This window comes from Lacerta agilis, chromosome 8 (genome assembly GCF_009819535.1).
Source record: "Lacerta agilis isolate rLacAgi1 chromosome 8, rLacAgi1.pri, whole genome shotgun sequence".
Classification (NCBI taxonomy): domain Eukaryota; kingdom Metazoa; phylum Chordata; class Lepidosauria; order Squamata; family Lacertidae; genus Lacerta; species Lacerta agilis.
The window spans coordinates 12,098,009-12,119,099 of record NC_046319.1 but is presented as its reverse complement, the minus strand read 5'-3'; the positions used below and the strand labels follow the sequence as shown (position 1 = coordinate 12,119,099).

General features: G+C 47.8%; 2 protein-coding genes across 2 annotated transcripts; one reads left to right on the top strand and one right to left on the bottom strand.

Moving 5' to 3' along the window:
* Positions 1-1,746: 1,746 nt before the first annotated feature.
* On the bottom strand, positions 1,747-5,287 carry LOC117052115 (F-box only protein 44-like). The gene is made up of 5 exons (XM_033158834.1): positions 5,001-5,287; positions 3,215-3,332; positions 2,789-2,884; positions 2,116-2,251; positions 1,747-1,975 (listed from the first exon to the last, which is right to left on the bottom strand). The coding sequence occupies exons 1-5, from the start codon at positions 5,260-5,262 to the stop codon at positions 1,850-1,852; spliced, it is 738 nt and encodes a 245-aa protein (XP_033014725.1). The 5' UTR covers positions 5,263-5,287; the 3' UTR covers positions 1,747-1,849.
* Positions 5,288-8,609: 3,322 nt separating this feature from the next.
* LOC117052501 (F-box only protein 44-like) lies at positions 8,610-19,271 on the top strand. Its single transcript, XM_033159488.1, has 7 exons — positions 8,610-8,746; positions 10,690-10,991; positions 11,562-11,739; positions 12,800-12,895; positions 13,312-13,432; positions 15,468-15,679; positions 18,493-19,271. Coding segments are annotated over exons 2-7 (849 nt in total). The 5' UTR covers positions 8,610-8,746; positions 10,690-10,750; the 3' UTR covers positions 18,494-19,271.
* Positions 19,272-21,091: the final 1,820 nt, after the last annotated feature.

Below are 21,091 nucleotides of genomic sequence, written 5' to 3'. Positions count from 1 at the left end.
TTCAGCTCCTTGCAGGGAAGGTGGAATACAAATTTAATAAGGGGGGGGGGACTCTGATAATGCCTCTTGCTTGCCTAGATGGGGAATAGAGAGCAGCTGCAAAATTTGTGTAGGAACTGGACAAAGGTAAAATTTGCATTTGTGGCTCCACCCCTTTTGTATCTGGCCCCTCCCATCACAGACATGAGTTCCCCAGAAGGGAATGAGGTTTTCAGGCTGAGCTGTTTTCATCAGTGTGGTACAACTTTATTTCCTCTAGAAATATGAATACTTCCTCACTTTCATTTATTTATTCTAGTTACATTCTGGATAGCTCAGGTGGTTAGTGTGTGGTGCTGGCAATGCCAAGGTTGCAGGTTTGATTCCCGTATGGGGCAACTGCATATTCCTGCATTGCAGGGGGTTGGACTAGAATCAGGCATGGCCAAACTTGGTCCTCCAGATGTTTTGGGACTACAATTCCCATCATCCCTGACCACTGGTCCAGTTAGCTAGGGATGATGGGAGTTGTAGTCCCAAAACATCTGGAGGGCCAAGTTTGGCCATGCCTGGACTAGATGATCCATAGGATATTATTAATAATAATAATACCCCACCCATCTGGCTCAGTTTCCCCAGCCACTCTGGGCGGCTCTCAACAGAATATTAAAAACACAATAAAACATCAAACATTTAAAACTTCCCTAAACTCTACAATTCTATGAATCCACCTTTTCATCCAAGTAAGCTCAAGGTGGCATACAGAGTTCTCATCATTTTATCACAACAGCCCTGCAAGGGCAGGTTAGGCCGAGAGGCAGCGGGCGGCCCCAGGTCACCTAGCAAGCTTTGTGGCCAAGTGGAGGATTTGAACCCAGCTCCGAGTCCGCCACTGTATCCGCTATACCACACTGGCTTACACCACAATTTTATCACTTTTTTTTCCTGGAGAGATTCATTGACTTCAGTTCATTATTTTGACGCAGCTGAATTGACAGCGGGGTGATATATACTGTATATCTTCTGCCTTTAGTATCACTCCCAGGTACTTGGATCAGGCCACTGCCCCATCTAGTCCAGCATCCTGCTCTCACAGTGGCCAAGGACATGACTAAATGGGAAACCCATAGAGAGGGTTCAAACACACAAAAAAACTTGTTCCTGCTGTTGTCTCCAGCACCTGGTCTTCAGAAGCATTGCTACCTCCAGCTGCAGAGGCAGAAGGGCCATCATGGCTGGTAGGAATCAATAACCTCTCCTCCATGTCTATCTCATATTTACAGCCATCCAAATTGGTAGCCATTGCTGCCTCCTGTTGAAGAGAGATCCATAGCTTAACTGTGAGCTGTGTAAAGAAGGGCTTTCTTTTATCTTAACCATGGTGGGATCTACACAAAAAAAAAAACCACGCTGGGAAAATGCTTTTTTAAAAACAAAAAAACAAACACGTTTTTAAAAAATACATTTAATTTTGCATAGCTCACCGTCACCATCTAGTGTCATTTAAAATGGTTCATTTGAGCTGAGTAGATGAGTCCCACGTTATGTGTTCGCTCAACGCAACTGCAATACCGTGGCTGGTTGCATTTTCTTTTTTTGCAGTATAAAATTGTTTGTAGGGTCCCCCACCTTCTCTTACAAAATAACATACACACCCACCCATTAAAAAAAGATGCAGATCGTCCAAATACTACACAAACACACAACTTCAGGGAAACAGACTGCAACACATTTAGTTGGAAAGCGGGGCGGGGGCGGGGAGGGGAGGGGCGTGGAATGAGACAACAGAGCAAGCCCTTGTGTGTCTCCCCACCCTGTTGCTCAAGCAGATAAGTGGAACCATTTCCCCTTCTGGTGGTTCCTCCTCTTTCTAGGGAAATCTGGGTCCCACAGTGATGCTGCTGTTAGTTAGGGCCCCAGAGTCCACGCCGTCCACTCCATGTTCAAAATAGATGTAACGTACTCCAGCGGGGTAGTTATGGAATGTATACGAGCCCTAGAGAGGAAAGATGGGGAAAGAATGGTTAGGGGTCAGTTCAACAAAAGGAAGAGGAAGGAGCTGTCATTTTCACAAACCGTTTACTCAAGGCCCACATTAATAACGCAGAGCCGATTTGGTGCCTTTTGCCCGCTAACCTCTCTCCATTCTGTCTCTGTGGGCTCACTTATGACCAACTCTTTAGCGCGACATTCGCAGAAGACTTCAGAATCGGCAGACAACAGTTTCACATGCAGAGTGTAGTTGTAGGGGTCCTCGTCAAGGACGTCGCACCTATTTTGGGGCACAAAACGACACATGAGCGATTTCGAAGGAGGAGCCGGTCCCGCAGAAAAGAGCTGATCGCACTTGGGGAATTTGCAGTCGTCTGCTTATTATGCACTTATTTAGGGTATCTGGGCCCTGCTTTTCAGCCAAAAAAAAGCCCCCAGCCCAGCTTATACACAACTCAAACAAGACCGCCCCTACTCGCAGGCTTGCAACCTGCACCACAGGCAAGAGAGAGAAAGGAGAGGGAGGGAAGAGGGAAATCAAAATGTGGGCACCAATTTCTAAACAGTCGTACCTATAGGGACAACCAGCTGGCACAATTCAGGGGAAGGAGTTGAAGCCCTGAGATCTTCGAAGCCCTGAGGTTTAGGAACTTGTTGCTTCCAAATTGAAGCTGACTTCTGCTATCTATTGTGCTCCTCGCTTTGGCCAGAAATCATGGCAGACGAGAAACCCCAACAGTAGGGGTTCGTTTTGCTTCTGCTATCAAGGAGGGCTACCCAGCCTGCAACTCCTGGTTTCGTCGGCTCCGGCACTCACCAGTCTTTCACAACAATATCGGGCTTGACTTCGTCCATCAGCTCATCCCAGTAGCCATGATCCTTTAAGACGATGAGCTGGCTTTTGGGTGTGGGCCTGGAACAGAGATCAAAGCCATTATCACCATCACCCACGTGGACCCATTGATATTGGGTTGGAGAGCACAGGTGGGAAATCACAGGCCCCAGCGCCAACTGCAGCCCTTCAAACCTCTCTGTCTGGCCCTTGGGTCTACCCCAGGCTGCGCCCCCTTCCCAGCCACACGCCCTACTGACTTTGACAAACTCAGCGTCCCAACTCAGAAGCTTTTACCCTGCACAAAAACATGCAAAGTTTCAACTCCACATAGCAAACTCCCACTGGACAAATGAGTAAACACATGCCGCCGCCGCCCCAAATTCATTTGACTGGGAATGTGCTCCTTACCCGCTATTTGCACCAAAGCACCACGTCCCATCCTCAAAAGGAGAGTTGTCCCTTGATAGCTTCCCTACTTCCCAGGCTTCTTCTTGATCTGGCCCAATTTGCCAGAAGTTCAGGCCCTCTGTGGTGAATCCAGAAAGAAAAGGACAGTTAAAGGAAAGGCTTTTCGCTTCTTGTCCCCCACCGGAGGAACCAGCAAAGACCTCAAATCCTGGAGCATCCTCCACATGGAGATTTGAATCAAAGCCTCGTCTACTTGAGGAACACAGAAGCCACCTTCTGCTGAGTCAGGTCCTTGGGTCCACCCTTCTACACTGGCTGGCAGTGACTGTCCAGGGTTTCAGGGAAGGGACAGTCCAAGCACTGCCCAGAGATTCCAGGGATTGAACCTTGACCCTCTTCTTGGATGGAAAATGGATACTCAGCCGCTCAGCTACAGCACTTCTCTTAAGACATAAGGACCGTGGTAGCTGCATTATACTGAATCAGACCAACAGCTCCATCAAGTTCAGTATTGCCTGCACTGACGGGCAGGGGCTCTCCAGAGTTTCGACGTTCTCAGCCCCACCTGAGATATTGAACCTGGGACTTTCTGCACTCCCTACACACACACCGTCTCCAGATAAAGGTAATCACCCGGGGCAACCAAAAATATTTCCATCCCGGATATTCATAGCTCCTGTTTGCATAAGAATAGGAACACAGGTGGCACTGTGGTCTAAACCACTGAGCCTCTTGGGCTTGCGATCAGCTCCCGTTGCTCTGTCCCAGCTCCTGCCAACCTAGCAGTTCAAAAGCTCGCCAGTGCAAGTAGATAAATAGGGACCGCTCCGGCGGGAAGGTAAACAGTGCTTCTGTGTGCTCTGGTTTCCATCACGGCGTTCTGTTGTGCCAGAAGCGAACTGGTCCTGCTGGCCACATGACCCAGAAAGCTGTCTGTGGACAAACACAGGCTCCCTCGGCCTGAAAGCAAGATGAGCACTGCAACCCCATAGTCGCCTTTGACTGGACGTAACCCTCCAGGGGTCCTTTACCTTTACCTTAGCTTAGTAGAAAGGCCTGCTGGGTCATGCCTACAGGCCACCTAGTGCTGCATCCTTTTCTCACAGAGCTTGCCTGTGGTGTGGGAAGCCTTCAAGTGGGGTTCAAGCACAAGAGCATTATTCCCTCTTGTGGTTTCCAGCACAAACTGCGGAGACAGAGCATAGCCCCTGTGGCTAGCAGCCATCGATAGCCCTCTCTCTTCCATGAATTTGCCTAATCCTCTTTTAAATCATATAACCCGCTGGCTGTTGCTGCCTCTTGTGGCAGGGAGTTCCATAGTTTGACTATGCGCTGCACGAGTTAGTGCTGCCTTTGACCTTTCCTAAACCTTCCAACATTCAGTTTCACCAGTTCTAAAGTAACAAGAGAGGGGTGAAAGCTTTTCTCTATCCCCTTTCTCTATTCCATGCACAATTTCATAAACCTCTCTCATGCAGCCTCTTATTTGCCTTTTCTGATAAACCAAGGCTTCCCAAACTTGGGACGCCAGCTGTTTTTGGGGCTACAACTCCCATCATCCTTAGCCTAGAGGGGATGATGGGAATTGTAGTCCCAAAGCAGCTGGAGACCCAAGTTTGAGAAACACTGTTCTAAACTTTTAAAAAGCCCCAAGCGTGGCAACCCTTTCTCAATCAGTTTGGTTGCCCATTTCTGAATCTTTCTCATCTCAGCAACATCCGTTTTGAGATGGGCTGCTAAAGATTTATGGTGCGGGAGAAGTCTGGAAGACGTTCTTCCTCCCCACCTTCACCGCAGGGATTCCTGATGAGGTTCTTCTTCATTCTGCAAAGAGAGTAGAAAGTCTTCCAGTCAGGTAGGGCGCCAGCCAACATCCCAAGTGAGTAGCCGGCCTGATCACACTTCTCTTTCCATCCCGTGTTCAGGGTGTCCACCATGTCTCGCCACCGGGAGCAAACCAGACGGCAACTGCGAAGGAGGAACCAGGAAGGCAGCTGAAGGAAGACCTCCTGCAGCATCTCATCAGGAAGGTCATCGATATTCGCCATCTTCCTTCGGGAAATGTCTAAGGAGGGCCACGAGGCAGGAGAAGAAATGGAAGAGAAAGCATCTCAAACTCTGGGATTCGCTCCCGCTAGGAGCAGCAATGACCGCCAATTCGGATGGCTTTAAGAGAGGATTAGACAGAGATGGAAAGATGATAAAAGTTCCGCACCGGAGAAGAATGGCAGATCCAGTTGATGGACTATGCCGAAATGGCCAAAATGACCGGAAGAGTCAGAAATCAGGAAGAACAAAATTTTAATAAGGAATGAATGGGGGAAATTTATAACTTATCTTAAAAACCACTGTAAACGGTTAAAATCGTTAGTAGGATTGGAATAACACTTGTAGTTTAATGGTGAACTTTGGACACAATGGAGAAGTAAATGATTTTGGACTATCATAAAAGATGCTGGAGGAAATGATTAACAATAGGATTCACAAGGGGGAGGAGGGAAGTCCAAGAGATTCATTGGAATTTTGTTTTTATGTTGTATGTTGGATATGTGACTGTAAATTTTTAATTTGAAAAACCAAAATAAATAAATTTAAAAATAAATGAGGATTCTTTCTTTTTGCTTTTTTATTGCAAGATGCTGACCAGTTTGTAACCTTACAAACGGCAAAATTTTTAACTTCTGTTCTGACATTCGAGAGAGGTAATGGATTGTTAGCAGGAAATTGAAATCGAAATTGTTTGGAAGTAACATGCATATTATTTTTGTATATTTATTAAGTCCTTTAGTGTCACTAATTTTATTGTCGCCCATTTCCTTTTAAATTCAACTGCGTGAGTGTAATTGCTGTTCCTACGTTTTTGTTTTGTCCTGTTATGAGCTTAAAGCTGAAATAAACTGATTGATGATCGAATAAATGAGGATTAGACAAGGTCATGGAGACTTGAGAAGAGCCTGCCGGATCAGGCCAATGGTCCATCTAGCCCAGCATCCTGTTCTCACAAATGCCTCCAAAGAAAGCCCACAAGCCAAAGAACCATCTGTGGTTTCCAGCAACTGGCATTCAGAAGCATTGCTGCCTCCAACTGTGAAGGCAAAGCACAGCCATCCTGGCTAGCAGCCACGGATCTCCTCGTCTTCTTCCATGAGTTTCCCTAATCCTCTTTTAAAGCCATCCAAGTTATCATAAAATCTTAGAGCCGGAAGGGACCTCGAGGGTCATCTAGTACAACCCCCTGCAAGGCAGGGATGGATCCCAACGAAAGCATCCATGACAGATGGCCGTCCAAGCTCTGCTTAAAAACCTCCAAGGAAGCAGAGTCTGTTGAGTGGTTTACAGTTTAAGGTTCATTACTGTAAATGTGTATCTTTTTAAAACAAAGAAGGAAATGAAATGACCTAGTTTTGCAGCTGTGGGGTTAGTACAGCAGGTGACGTTAAGTTTGTGTTGATTTAAGGCGTATCAGCAATCGGATACAGTATATAAGGAGGTCTGCGTACCTCTCTCAGTACCCTGGGTGGAGGGTCACTGGATGGGTTGTGTTTCTGTAACGTTCTTGTAGTTAATATAACTTCTGTTATTTTTCTTTAATTAAAACAACTCCTAATTTTACTTTGCAGTCTCCTCAGAATGCCTTTTGCTGCGCAGTTACTCAGTTTAAATACGTCAACAGAGTCCACAGCCTCCCAAGGGAGACCGTTCCACTGTCGGTGGCCATCACTGCTTCTCATTTTCTGACCATGGGGGAAGTTCCTTCTTTACCTGCTCAGAGGCACTGTTGCCACTTGTGCTCTCGGAGACTGTTTCTGATGCGGGTGCTTATTACTGACTTATACTAAATACTTATTTACAGCTTGCCCTCGGAAATGCAAGCTTGTTTACTTAGATGATAAGAATAACGTTTTTGTTGGTTCCCCCCTCCAAAAGTGGTTTTATTATTATTATTGTTATTATTGATTTATTTGGTTTTTCGAATTAACATTTTACAATCACATATCCAACATACAACATAAAAACAAAATTCCAAGAAATCTCCTGCACTTCCCTCCTCCCCTTTGTGGGTCCTATTGTTAGTCATTTCCTCCTGCATCTTTTATAATCATCTAGATCTTTTACCAAATTCGCCATTAAACTACAAGTGTTATTCCAATCCTACTAACGATTTCAACTGTTTACAATGGTTTTAAAGAAAAATTATAAATTTCCCCCCATTCCTTATTAATAAATCAATAAAAGTGTTGTTAATTAAACCCTCCCACGGATCTACCCCAACACACACACACACACCCCGCCCTCCAGCTCATGGTACTTGGAAGCCCCACCCGGGGGGGAAAAGGAGTCGTCTCTGCCCGGTTCTGCGCCCAGAAGACAAGGAGGAAGTGAGAATGCTCTGATATCAGATAACACCATCCAATCTCCGCCCCGAGGAGGGGAATCCTGGCTCATTTGCATCCGATGACGCCTCTTTGACGTCAGCTGGCTCCTTCCAAACTAGGAACCCCGTCCCTTCCCGCCCGCTTTAACCGTTTAATACCTTAAGGCGCCTCCAGATGCAAATCTCAGAGGCGCGCGCAACCAGGGGCGTAGCGAGGGGCAGCGCCCTGGGGTGGGGGTGACACTTGGGGTGGGGGGCACCGCCCCCCGCTGGCACCTGCTTTCCTTTTTTTTCCTCCCCACAAGGGTGACACCCCATCCTCGCTGGCCCCCTCGCCCCTGCGGGCAGCTCCGCCCAGCAGCAGGGAGAGAAGCCCTTTTAAAAAAAAGAAAAGGCAAGGCAAGCAGGCTGCTTGCCTTTGCTTTGCTTTGCTTTTTTAAAAAGGGCTTTTTTTCCCGCTGCCGGGGCTGGAGCCGCAGTGACGTTGCGTCGTGACGTCACAACGTGCCGTCACGATGCCCCGCCCCCAGGGGTGCCTCCGGTCGCCGCCCCGGTTCCGAGGAGCCTTCCTACATACCCCTGCGCGCAACGCTTCGGTTCCGAGCTGATTCTGGCCGCTAGGGTTTCATTTATTCCGGGGCGACAGGAGAGGCTGGTCATATTATGCAAATGAGTCTTGCTTGAGGATCGCTCCTTGGGACGTGTGCATGGATTTTTTTGGAAGCTACAGTATTTATAATAGAGTTTTGGGGGGGGGGGGTTAACCTGGGCGCTCCATCCTAACAGCGAAGGCTGTATAGGTTCCTCCTGCAACCGTTCTCTGGAAGTCAGCCTCCTTGAGCTCAGATAGACTTCCTTCCCAGGAAACTCAGGAAAAAGTGGACTTGGGAATTGCAGTTGCTCTTTGGAGAAGAGCCTCTGCCCTCGACTGGGGCGCGCTCAACCCGAGAGGCGCTTCATCGTGCGCAAAGGAGCCCCGACTGGGAATCCCCCGCTCGCCCTGCCCTGCCTTCGAGGGGTGCTGCTGCCTTGGGGGACCCGCCCCGAGAGGCTGTTTTCCTGCCCCCTCGACCATGTTCACATTCGGTTTCCTTTTCCTGCAAGGCTGTTGAGTGTCTTGGAGGTACCGCGTGGCTCCTGCGCATTTTCCAACCCCTGTAAGCCTGTTGTGTTTTTATTTGTTTGTTTGTTTTTTTGGGGGGAAGGGACGTTCAGAACAGGCAAGCGGTGCCTTAGTCTGAGGCAGGATCTGCAGAAGTGGAGTCTGCGAGGTTCCGTTTGTATTGTGGGGGGTGGGGTCCACCCTCTCCTGCTCTCCGGACCTGTTTGCAGTAGGAGAAGTGATGGCATGGCCTCTGAGCATGTGCAGAGCGACCCCTCCTTCTTTTCTTCCCTCTAAGTGTATGTGTGCCCCCCCCCGGGTTTCAGATACCTGTGAACTTGTGATGGGAGTCCCTCCCCTCGCTATGAAGTGTTGCCACCTGCATGGAGTAATTGCGTCTTGGGGTCCATGAGGATTCTCAGAATTAAATTTATTGGCCTGTTAGACCCATAGACCCATAGCCAAAGAAGGGTGGGGGTACTAATATGTCAATACAGAACAGTGAAATGCAATAGTAATGGGCTACTTTACTATTGAGAGCCAGTGTGGTGTAGTGGTTAAGAGTGATAGACCCATAATCTGGTGAACCGGGTTCGCGTCTCCGCTCCTCCACATGCAGCTGCTGGGTGACCTTGGGATAGTCACACTTCTTTGAAGTCTCTCAGCCCCACTCACCTCACAGAGTGTTTGTTGTGGGGGAGGAAGGGAAAGGAGATTGTTAGCCGCTTTGAGACTCCTTTGGGTAGTGATAAAGTGGGATATCAAATCCAAACTCTTCTTCTCTTCTTCTACTCAGAATAGGCCCATTGAAATGAATGGATCTAAGTTAGCCAGGTTCATTCATTTTAATGGGTCATATTTGAGGGTAACTGATGTTGGGTACAACCCAATAATAAAGGTAAAGGGACCCCTGACCATTAGGTGCAGTCACGGATGACTCTGGGGTTGCGGCGCTCATCACACTTTACTGGCCGAGGGAGCCGGCGTACAGCTTCCGGGTCATGTGGCCAGCATGACTAAGCTGCTTCTGGCAAACCAGAGCAGCGCACGGAAATAGTGTTTACCTTCCTGCCAGAGTGGTACCTATTTATCTACTTACACTTCGTGCTTTCAAACTGCTAGGTTGGCAGGAGCTGGGACTGAGCAACAGGAGCTCATCCCGTCGCGGGGATTCGAACCGCCGACCTCCTTATCTGCAAGCCCTAAGCTCTGTGGTTTAACCCACAGCGCCACCCACTAATAACCCTGCTTAAATTAACATTTTAACGAGAGATGGTGTTTTAACATGGGTGGGTGCTGTTTTATTTGGTGGGTGGGGCTGCTGATTTAAATTGTTTCTAAATGTTTATTATGAATTTTTGGATTTCATTTCACTTCAATTCATTTCACTTTCAATTTGTATCCCACCTTTCTGTATCACTATACACAGGGCGGTTTACAAGCTGAAGAAACGACAAAAGACCGTGCACCTTATAACAATCTGATCCAACACAATATTATGACATACAAAAGTTATGTCATAATAAAAACATAACTTTAAAACGAACAACTTATATCCAATAAAGTGTTCTTCAATATATTCAATAGTTTACTATTAGAATATAATAGTAAACAATGAAATTAAATATCTACAAATAAGAAGTAAGCACAAATTCACTCTTAACAATTACAATAAACAGTTTCTAAACTATAACCAGTAAAAATAACAGTGCATAAAATAACACAATACAAATTGAGAAGGAAAGACACAAAATTTATAATGAATAAATAATTTATAAAAATATCCCTGAACTCCTCTCTTCCCAGCTGCTTCTACATGGTCTGGGAAAGGTTCAACAAATAGATGTGGATAGAGCACAGAATGTTTAACTGGCTCTTGGGGCAGGGAAGGAAACCCAGGGGGAAGAACCAGGAAAGGAATGAAGCACTTGGCTACAACATTGTGTTGCAGTGTGTGTTTCTCTTTACAACTATTTCCCACTGCTGTTCTTCTTGTAGGGTTTCTCTCTCTTTCTCTCTCATCCTCTTGTGGCCCTTCCCTGGACCACTCTGAAGAAAGATGCTGACTATCGGGGACTTGCCTGAACACGTCCTGCTGGAGGTGCTGGCCAGGGTACCAGCGAGGAACCTGCTTTGCAACTGCCGGCTGGTTTGCTCCCAGTGGCGACGCCTGGTGGACGACCCCGAGCTGTGGAAGATCAAGTTCCAGCGAAAGAGCGGACTCGAGACCCAAGAGTCGAAGGCCTTCTTCATTTACTCCCACAGGGAGAAGAACTTAATCAAGAATCCTTGCGGCAAAGGTGCATCCCTGTTCAGCTTAGCTTCTGTCCTTCATTTTTATTATGTATTTTGTGTTCGTTACCTTGCATTTTTATATCCCCAAGATCTACAGTTCTCCTCTGGGCACTGGAGGCAGAGGGACTCAAGAGCGGTGACGGTTTCACCAGCGATATACCGCTGAGTGATGCTGTCATTGCGGTCTGCCCCCACATAACGGTCCTGGATGATATATCGATATATTGCCCATGCCTGATGGGGAAAGGGTTCAATGGCAGTGGACTAGAGGTACTAGGCTATTCCCCTAAATGTTCCTGGTATATTTGAGTATTAAAGTATTAAACCCATATGCCACCTTTTCATAGCCCAGGAAGCTTCTGCCCAGCTTAGGGAGGGAGGTGAGATGCTTGTGTGTGTGATGTCAGTAAGCCATGCCTACAGCGCCCCCCCCCCTATTGCCCTCGCTGGCCTGCGTGTTCCTCCAGGATCTGTATCCTCTCCTTTGTCTGGCTGCTGACTCCTCTGTTGCTTCCACTGTCTCAAAAACCTCTTCCTCCAATGTCCGTCATTTTGGTTTGGTTTTGTTTCCGCAGAGGGCCTGGACTCCTGGGCGATGAGAGTCCCTTCCGAGGGCCAGTGGAAAACCGAGGAGCTGTCCGAGGAGGATTTGGCAGCCCTCCCCACGGAAAGTTTCCTCCAGAGGAATTTCTACGCAAAAAAGAAAGACTCCTCCCCACAGTGGGTCAACAGATGCTTTGCTGCGTGTGACGGGTGAGGGTCCGTGGACAGCTGTGAGTCCAAAATGACTCCCTGGCTGCAAATCTAGGTCCCTCGGGGACACAGTTACCCCATTTGGGAGCAGGGAACCCCACACACGTGTCCACCCCCTGTCCTCCAGAAACAGTACTTCTGTCTTGTCGGGATTCAACCTCAGCCATCCATCAACCACCATCCATCCTCCAAACGCCTTCAGACATTCACACAATCAGTGGCGGAGGAAGCTGCTGGGGTACCTGGAGCGGCAAATACAATGCGCACCCAGGGGCCGGGCGATCCGCACACGGAGGCAGAGCAATCCGCCCATGGAGGCGCGCCAATCCTCCCGGGGGTGCCAGCGCCGCTCACAGATCGCGCAAATATGCGTTCGAGGAAGTTTGGCGTTTGGATGCTTGATGGAGAACCAGCGCCATGGGGGCGAGGGGAAGGCACCGAACGGTTCTCTTTTCCCTCTCCGCGGCTCTCCCTCCATCTGAAAGGCGCCGTGAAGTAAATGAACAATGCCTGCCTGCCTCTCCGGCCTCCTCCTCCCCACCCCCACCCCGCTCGCTCCCTCAGTCTCTCTCTCTCTCTCCCTCTCTGCCAGCCGCTCTCTCTGCTCAGCGGCTCTACTAGAAGGTCTTGTGGCGCAGGAAGCGGGACCGACAGCCGGCAGCGCGAGCAAAAGCTCATCGGGAAAGCCCTCTCTCCCGCGTCGGCTCCCCGCCTCCCCTCCCCGCTCCTTGGCCGCCCTCTGCTGATTGGCCAGCGGGACAAGAGTTTCTCGGGAGCGGCAACGTGACAGACAGAACTGTCCCATTTATTTAGGGATGCCGGGCTGTGCGCATGCTGCGGGCGGGCGGTGGTAGGTTGGAGTGCACCGCGCAGGCAGGCGGGGCTGGCCCAAGCAGCAGGCGGCAAGGTTGCCCGTACGGATGCTGCGCACGCCCTCGGCCGCTCTACAGCTGGGGGGGGGAGGAAGGGGCCATCTTGTCACCCCTCCCAGAGTGACACCCGGAGCGCTCCGCCCCCCCTTCCTACGCCCCTGCACACAATATGTTCCTTTGTGCTTCAGGCTCTGCGGCAAGGCTCAGCTGATCATTCTGAAGGACGTTGGGTACTGGGACGAGCTGATAGATGAAGCCAGACCTAACATCGCCGTGAATGAATGGTGGGTTCAGAGCATCCACTCTTGGTTATGGGTGGGGGCATAGAACAAAAACTTATGGAATATGCAGACATGGCGAAACTTAACAGAAGAATGAGAGATCAATACAACAAAAGAATGGAAATGGTTTATTGAATATTTACAGATAAATTGTAAACAGGGAAGAACATTGGCAGGATTATTGTTATAACCTGTAATTACATACAATATGCTCATTTATTCATCTGTTTTAAATATATATATTTAAAATGTTTTAAAGTTGTACATTCAAGTGCATGGGAATAGATTTGTATCGAAAGGTCTAGGCTACCTTGATTTTTTTATCTGGAGGTTATCGGTCATGGTTCGGTGTTGAGTGTTCAAATTATGCCTAGTTTGGTTTCTGACGTTTTCTCTCTCCCTCCCCCCCAAAAAACCAGCTATTATTGTCCCCCTGGCAGCCGCTATGAACTTAGCGTGAAGCTGTTGGCCGCAGACTTTCAGCTCCTTCACATCTGCCATTTGGAAGGGCGAGGTTCGGAAGCTCCACGCTGGCGTCAGGTCTGTAAGCCCAAGTGGGAAATGCTTGGGGTGGGGAGCAGAAGCAAAGCCTGCAGTAGATGGGGGAAGGATTTATCAATTTGAGGGCCGCATTCCCTTGTATGCAGGCTTCTGGGGGCCACATTCCAGTGATGGGCAGGAGCAGAGTTAGAAGTGGGCAAGCAGGTGCTTATTTCATTTACTTTTATCTAAAGGAGTTTGTGGTCATCACAACAAGAGAGAGCCAGTGTGGTGTTGTAGTTAAGAGTGCCAAGACTATGACCTGGGAGACCAGGGTTCGAATCCCCCACTTGGCCATGAAGCTTGAGCCCATTCAGTGTCTTCTCTAAGCCTAACCTACCTCCCTGGGGATAAAATGAGGAGGTGAGAGTACGACATGGGGTCGGGGGGCCAACTCCCATCTCTTGCGGGGGTGCAATTAGTGCCAGCGCCTTCTGTCAGGAGTTTGGGTGTAACCTTTGACGCCTCACGTTCTATGGAGGCACAGGTTACAGCCACAGCAGAGGTGGCATTTTTCCATCTCCGCCGTATTAGACAGTTGGCTCCCTACCTCTCTCGCCCTGATCTGGCCACAGTGATCCATGCGACGGTCACCTCCAGACTTGATTATTGTAACTCGCTCTACACGGGGCTGCCCCTGAAGCTGACCCAGAAACTCCAGCGGGTGCAGAATGCCGCGGCGAGGCTCCTCACAGGGTCTTTGCCGCGGGACCACCTTCATCCAGTGCTCTACCAGCTGCACTGGCTCCCGGTGGAGTACAGGGTCAGGTTTAAGGTGCTGGTTTTGACTTTTAAAGCCCTATGCGGCTTAGGACCCTCATACCTAAGGGACCACCTCTCCTGGTATGTCCCGGGTAGGACCTTAAGTTCCTCAAATAATAACTTTTTGGAGGTCCCAAGCCACAAGGATGCTAGGTTGGCTTCAACTAGGGCCAGGGCCTTCTCAGTACTGGCCCCGACTTGGTGGAACAGTCTGGCACAAGAGACCAGGGCCCTGCGGGATTTGGCATCTTTCCGCAGGGCCTGCAAGACGGAGCTGTTCCACCTAGCCTTTGGGTTGGTTTCAGTTTAACCCTGATGTTTTGTTCTTTTGGTGTGATTGGTGGGCTACTTAAAAATGAGGCTGCAGTTTAGATTTAATTTTAAATTGTACTTTAATCTGTATTTTAATTAATTGTTTTATGTTTTTGTTGTGATTTTATTGGTGTTAGCCGCCCTGAGCCCGGTATGGCAGGGAAGGGCGGGGTAGAAATTTATTATTATTATTATTATTATTATTATTATTATTATTATTATTATTATATATGGAATTTTGAGCTCGTTGGAGAAAACATGGTCTATAAAAGTAAGAAATGAATCCATATGAATTTAAAAACCTGTATGAGATATATGCCAAAATTATCGATAAAGCAAGTTCAGAGAATCATAGAGTTGGAAGGGACCACGGGGGTAATCTAGTCCAACCCCCCTGCAATGCAGGAATATTTTGCCCAATGTAGGGCTTGAACCCACAACCCCAGGATTAAGAGAAATAGGATGAAAAAACCAAAATGTACGACATAGGAACGAAATCAGATTACATGCATGTTATAAAACAAAGTTGCACGTTAATATATGCATGTCTTTGGATGTCTATGTAGGCGTGCCTAAAAGAAAAAGCGGGTTAGCTGGGCACTGAAAGGACAGCAAAGGCACCTGAGCAACGTCATGGGCAGGGAGTTCCAAAATGTCAGTGCTGCCATGCTAAAAGAAGGAATCCAAGTGCACAGTGAACATTTGTGCATCTCTTGTAAGCTGGCAGGACATATTGGTTGAGTGGGGAGGGGGGTCAAGGAGATCTCCCAGCCCCCTAAAAATACTTGCGAAGCAGGACTGGTAAGTGAAGTGTCCAGAGCGTAGATCCAGGGGCCAGGCAGAAAGGTCCTGAGGGCCACATTCAGCCCAAAGACCCCTACCTTTGAGAGGGGTAGTTTTCCTCCTAGCTTGGCAGCCTTGCCCCGTATTCAGCATCTCTCTCTTTCTCTCCTGTCTTCAGATTTCGCATAGGTTTATTGAATGCCAAGCTGGACTCCGCTACATCCTCTTTGAACACCTGGCCATAAACGGGAGCGGCCAGCCGCCCGGGAACAGCGTGAGAGTCACCAGGAGCAGCGTCACTCTTGGGCCGTTTAATTGGGACGAAGACTTCGTGGAGCCCTTTCCCGACCCAGATGACGAAGACGGCGCTAGTGGCAGCGGATGCAACTGGTGAGGACCCTCCCCCCTGTCTTCTTGCAACCAATCAAGGGGAGGCTCTGCCTGTCATTGGCTCTCCCTCCATCTGTCTTTGGCCGTGGTGCCACCTAGAGGTGGGCTCCCTACTGACTGCCCTACCAGTGCCAATGGGCACTGCCAGCCCCCACTGACTCTTAATTCTGTCCTGAGTGAAGCCCACCCAACTCCTCTCCCCCTCTAAATTTGGTCCCTGTGCGTTGTTCCATTTCAGATAATCAGGGAAGGAACTTAGAGGTGTTATAAGGATTTTAAGGCCTCAAATATAGAATAAATATTCTTATATGCACACATATCTAAACATATGAACCATGTGCCTGAAATAGTATGGGAGAGCAATCCTGAAGCCATTTTGACTCTCCCAATGACCTCAAATATTCCTCTGCAGTAAGGGGCGCAAATGGGGAAAACCTCCGCATTGTCTTTTTGCTTACAAATCCTGTCTTGAGAGCATATTTGTGTATGAATAGGGTGAGCCTGTGACCTGGATTCAGGAACTAAAGTATTAACCATCACAAAAGGATGGCCAGACTGCCCAGGTAATGCAATCAGTGACCAATATCAGGTATCCTTGCAGACAGAATTTCTGCTGTAGACCCGCCTCCTTCCCTGATGTATGTATGATTTTTTTTGGGGGGGGGGTCTTGGGCTACAGGGTGGGCAATTTCAAAAGTCTACATAAGGGCTTGTGCACCATTGTTCAGGGTTCTTCAACCTCCTGCGTGTGGTGAGTGGGGACCCTGTTGCAACAGTTTATTTCCTTTAATAAAGATCAGGCTTACTAGCCGCTTTGCTTCTCAATATACTCTGGTTAGCATCTGTTATTTTCTCCTACCTATAGGGAACCTTAGAAGGACTCTATGTGGGCTCTAGAATACCCCATAAGTGAAAGGGAGCAGTTGAGTAGTTTATTTTTATAACAGTTGGAAGGGAAAGAACTGGGCAAAGTTTTACATTTCCCTCAAGATGTCTGAAGTCAACTCTTAGATGATGCTTCAGTGGTTAGAGTGTAGGACTGGGATCTGAGAGACCAGGAAGTTCACTGGGTGTGTCCCTGGGCCCTGCCTCTCAGCCTCATAGGGTTGTTGTGACAAGACAGAAGTACTGTTTTGGGGGGACAGGAGGAAGGCAGGTGTGGAGGATTCCCTGGTCCTGAATGGGGTAACTGTGCCCCTGAAGGACCAGGTGCGCAGCCTGGGAGTCATTTTGGACTCACAGCTGTCCATGGAGGCGCAGGTTAATTCTGTGTCCAGGGCAGCTGTCTACCAGCTCCATCTGGTACGCAGGCTGAGACCCTACCTGCCCGCAGACTGTCTCACCAGAGTGGTGCATGCTCTGGTTATCTCCCGCTTGGACTACTGCAATGCCCTCTATGTGGGGCTACCTTTGAAGGTGACCTGAAAACTGCAATTAATCCAGAATGCGGCAGCTAGACTGGTGACTGGGAGTGGCCGCCGGGACCACATAACACCGGTCCTGAGAGATCTACATTGGCTCCCAGTATGTTTCCGAGCACAATTCAAAGTGTTGGTGCTGACCTTTAAAGCCCTAAACGGCCTCGGTCCTGTATACTGCGAGAAGCAAAGCTACAGGGAACCAGGCAGAGGGCCTTCTCGGTAGTGGCGCCCGCCCTGTGGAACGCCCTCCCATCACAGGTCAAGGAGATAAACAACTACCTGACATTCAGAAAATACCTGAAGGCAGCCCTTTTTAGGGAAGTTTTTTAATGTGTGATATTTTTGTATTTGATTTTTGTTGGAAGCCACCCAGAGTAGCTAGGGAAATCCAGCCAGATGGGCGGGGTACAAATTATTATTATTATTATTATTATTATTATTATTATTATTATTATTATTAAAGGAGGAGGGGCACACCACCTTGAGCCCCTTGATGAAAAAGGTGCAGCATAAATGCAATAATTAAATATGTGCGCCATCAACACTACTTGATACTAAGACGCATCAGGGCTCTTTTTCTAAAGAGTGGAAATGGTTTATTGGATATTTACAGATAAATTGCAAACAGATGAAAACATTAGCAGGATTATTGTAATAACCTGAAATTTCATAAGAGTATATATTTAAAGTAGATAAGTAAATGAATTTGGATGTGCAGAAGATATTGGAAAATAAATTTAAGGAACTGCAGAAAGAGGGGGAAGGAAGTCAAACTTTGAAATGTTAAAATGATTGTAAAACTAATGAAATGTATAAACTCGAAAAGTATAAACAAAAACTAAAAAAAAAAAAAGACGCATCAGGGTTTCCTGATCTTTGTAGTCTGGCCAGTTAGGAAGAACGATGGAAGTTGACTTTTGAACGAAGATAATTTTGGGTAGCAAAGAGTCCTCTGTCTTTCTGTACAGCGACATGTAAATCAAGTGTCTCTTCATGAGCTGGGTCTTTCTCTCATCTTGAATTAATAAAATAGGAATAGACAGTGCAATCCTAACTGTGTCTACTCAGAAGTTAGCCCTATTGAATTCAGTGGGGTTTATTTTCAAGTAAGTTGGGTTAGGCTCGTGGCCTAATTTGTGTTTGGCATAGTAACTGGATACCAAACCTTGTCTTTTTCTGGGTTCACTTTTTTTTTTTTGAGGGGGTAGGATGCTCCCTTCCTTCTCTCTGCACTTCAGAGACATATGGGGAACCTTGGGCCCGCCACAACTCCCGTCATCCCTTGATATTGGGCATGCCATGCTTGCCGGGGCTGATGGGAGTTGTAGTTCTGTGACAAGCCAAGGGTTCCCTGCCCCTGTGCTAAATCCATATTTCTGTCCTCCTTTGCAGATGAGTACTCCGGGACACCTTTCAAGCTTCTAGTCCCTAACTTTGAGGTGATGAACTGCAGCCCTGGGACCAGATGCGGCCCTCCCATCCGGCCCTCGGGGTTCTCTCACTGGCCCTGCTCTGCCTGCTTCCTTGAGTGCCTTTGCCTGGCAGAATGTTTCCCAGAGCTGTAATAAAGCCTCTAGCTTAAGGTTACCAGATGTCCCCGTTTCCCAGGGACAGTTCCCGGATTTACAGCTTTCTCAGCATTCACATGTACATAGCAAACAATAAGTGTCCCCGGATTCATTGAAAAAAATCTGGTAACTTTACTCTAGCTTGCCTGCCTGAATAGAGAAACCCACGTGTACAAACCTCTGGATTGTGCATGGTTTGGATGAAGCCTTCTGTTGCTCCACCCATGTTTTGCCTCAAGACGCGCCTACTGCTGATTTGTGGCCCTTGGAAAGTTGTCCTGGAGGGAATGAGGACCCCTGCCTTTTCCCTAAACCAAAGCCCTGATTACTGCACTTCCCAATGCAATCCTCCCCCCCTACAGATATGAAGAAATGCTGCAGACATCTTGATGTTGATTTCCTTCTTGTAAACAAATGCTCCCAAATCCTTTGCCAGATGAATTTGATGAATTCGTTTTTCTGCCATGGCTATACTGTATAGCACTGCCTACAATACTCTTTGAAGAGTAAATTGTGATAGCGGACATTGAACTTACGAAAAGAGAGAGAACTGTCTCACACGAAAAGAGTTAAAGCCTCAAATTCAAGCTGTTACGATAAGAGGGGGAAAATGAAATTTGGTTGAGCACCATCCTGACATTTACTGTGACAAAACTTGGCAAATAAAGTCCATTTTTCAACAGATGTGTTTGCCTGTTCTTTACATTAATCACTTTTAAAAGACAGCTTAGAGCAGGCATCCCCAAACTTCAGTCCTCCAGATGTTTTGGACTACAATTCCCATCATCCCTGACCACTGGTTCTGTTAGCTAGGGATCATGGGAGTTGTAGGCCAATACATCTGGAGGGTCGCAGTTTGGGGATGCCTGGCTTAGAGGAAAATGCTACATTCTCTATCCCTCCTGTAACATTCAAAGATCAAAAGAGCAATCGGTTTTTTCCACTTTCAATGTGCTCCCATGCGTATTTCAGCTACTAGAAGCAGATTTATATCTGGGATGTGTGTGGCACTGTGATCTAAACCACTGAGCCTCTTGAGCTTGCAGTTCAAAGCCAGACAACAGGGTGAGCTCCCATTGCTCTGTCCCAGGTCCTGCCAACCTAGCAATTTGAAAGCACACCTGTGCATGTAGATAAATAGGTACCACTGCGGCGGAAAGGTAAATGGCATTTTCATGCGCTCTGGTTTCCGTCACGGTGTTCTGTTGTGCCAGAAGCGGTTTAGTCCTGCTGGCCACATGACCCAGATGTGGACAAACCCAGCTCCCTCGGCCTGAAAGCGAGATGAGTGCCGCACCCCATAGTCACCTTTGACTGGACTTAACTGTCCAAGGGTCCTTTACCTCCAAATGCACAGAATGGTTGAGTTGGAATGGGCCCAAAGGGTCATCTGGCCAAACCCTCTGCAATGCAGGAATCTCATCTAGATCGTACATGACAGGTGTCCATCCAACCTCTGCTTAAAGACCTCCAATGAAGAAGAGTCCATTCCACTGCTGGACAGCTCTTAATGGCCAGAAAGTTGTTCTTTATATTTAGTCTGAATCCCCTTTCTTGTAACTTGAAGCCACTGGTTTGGGTCCTACCTTCCGGAGCACCAAAACAACAAGCTTGCTCCATCTTCCTTAGGACAGCTCTTTCATTATTTGAAGATGGATGGATATCGTATCTCCTCTTAGTCTCCTCCAGGCTAAACAGACCCAGCTCCCTCAACTGTGTCTCACCTGTCTTGGTTTCCAGACCCTTAAACTGATACCTTTTATGACTTCTTCAAGGTAACCTAATAATAATTTCATTTTTTGTCGTAGCGAAGTATCCGAGTTGTTGCTTTTTTATTTAGTTTTTTTTATTGATTTTTTGTGATGTTGGTTCTTTTGAAGAATTCGTTAAAGATATCTGTGTGCGTTGTATGTTATATATACTGCTTTAAACTTTTGTACAGCACCCTTTTGGAGGAAGTAACCAAGCAAAATAAATGCACCACAGAGGGTTGTGGAGCGCCTTCCAGGGGACACAGCCATGCTTCATGGGGACCAGCGGTGGAGCTGAATTCAGCCTAGTGGGTCACATATAGCGTTGGGGCTTTGTGCTAATCATAATACTTGCTAACACACAATCTTAACATAGGATCCAACTCCCAGGAGCTGAAGGGTCTCTACCCCCACCATAAAATGTTTTGAGGGGGGCTGGGGCCCCCAAAGTTCATGGGCACTGCCCTACAAATAGTGTGCCTGCACTACATCATGTAATCAGTTATCAATATTTTATTCAAGTTGGTTCTCCTGCAATATAAGCTGTGCATCCACTTGCTTTGTAGGCTGCAGGGTCCTGAGTCCACCTTTGGAAATCCGCTTCCTGGAGCTCGGAGCAAATTCTGCAGGCTGGGGGCAACGAGACTGCTATGCAAGGCCATTTTAAGCATA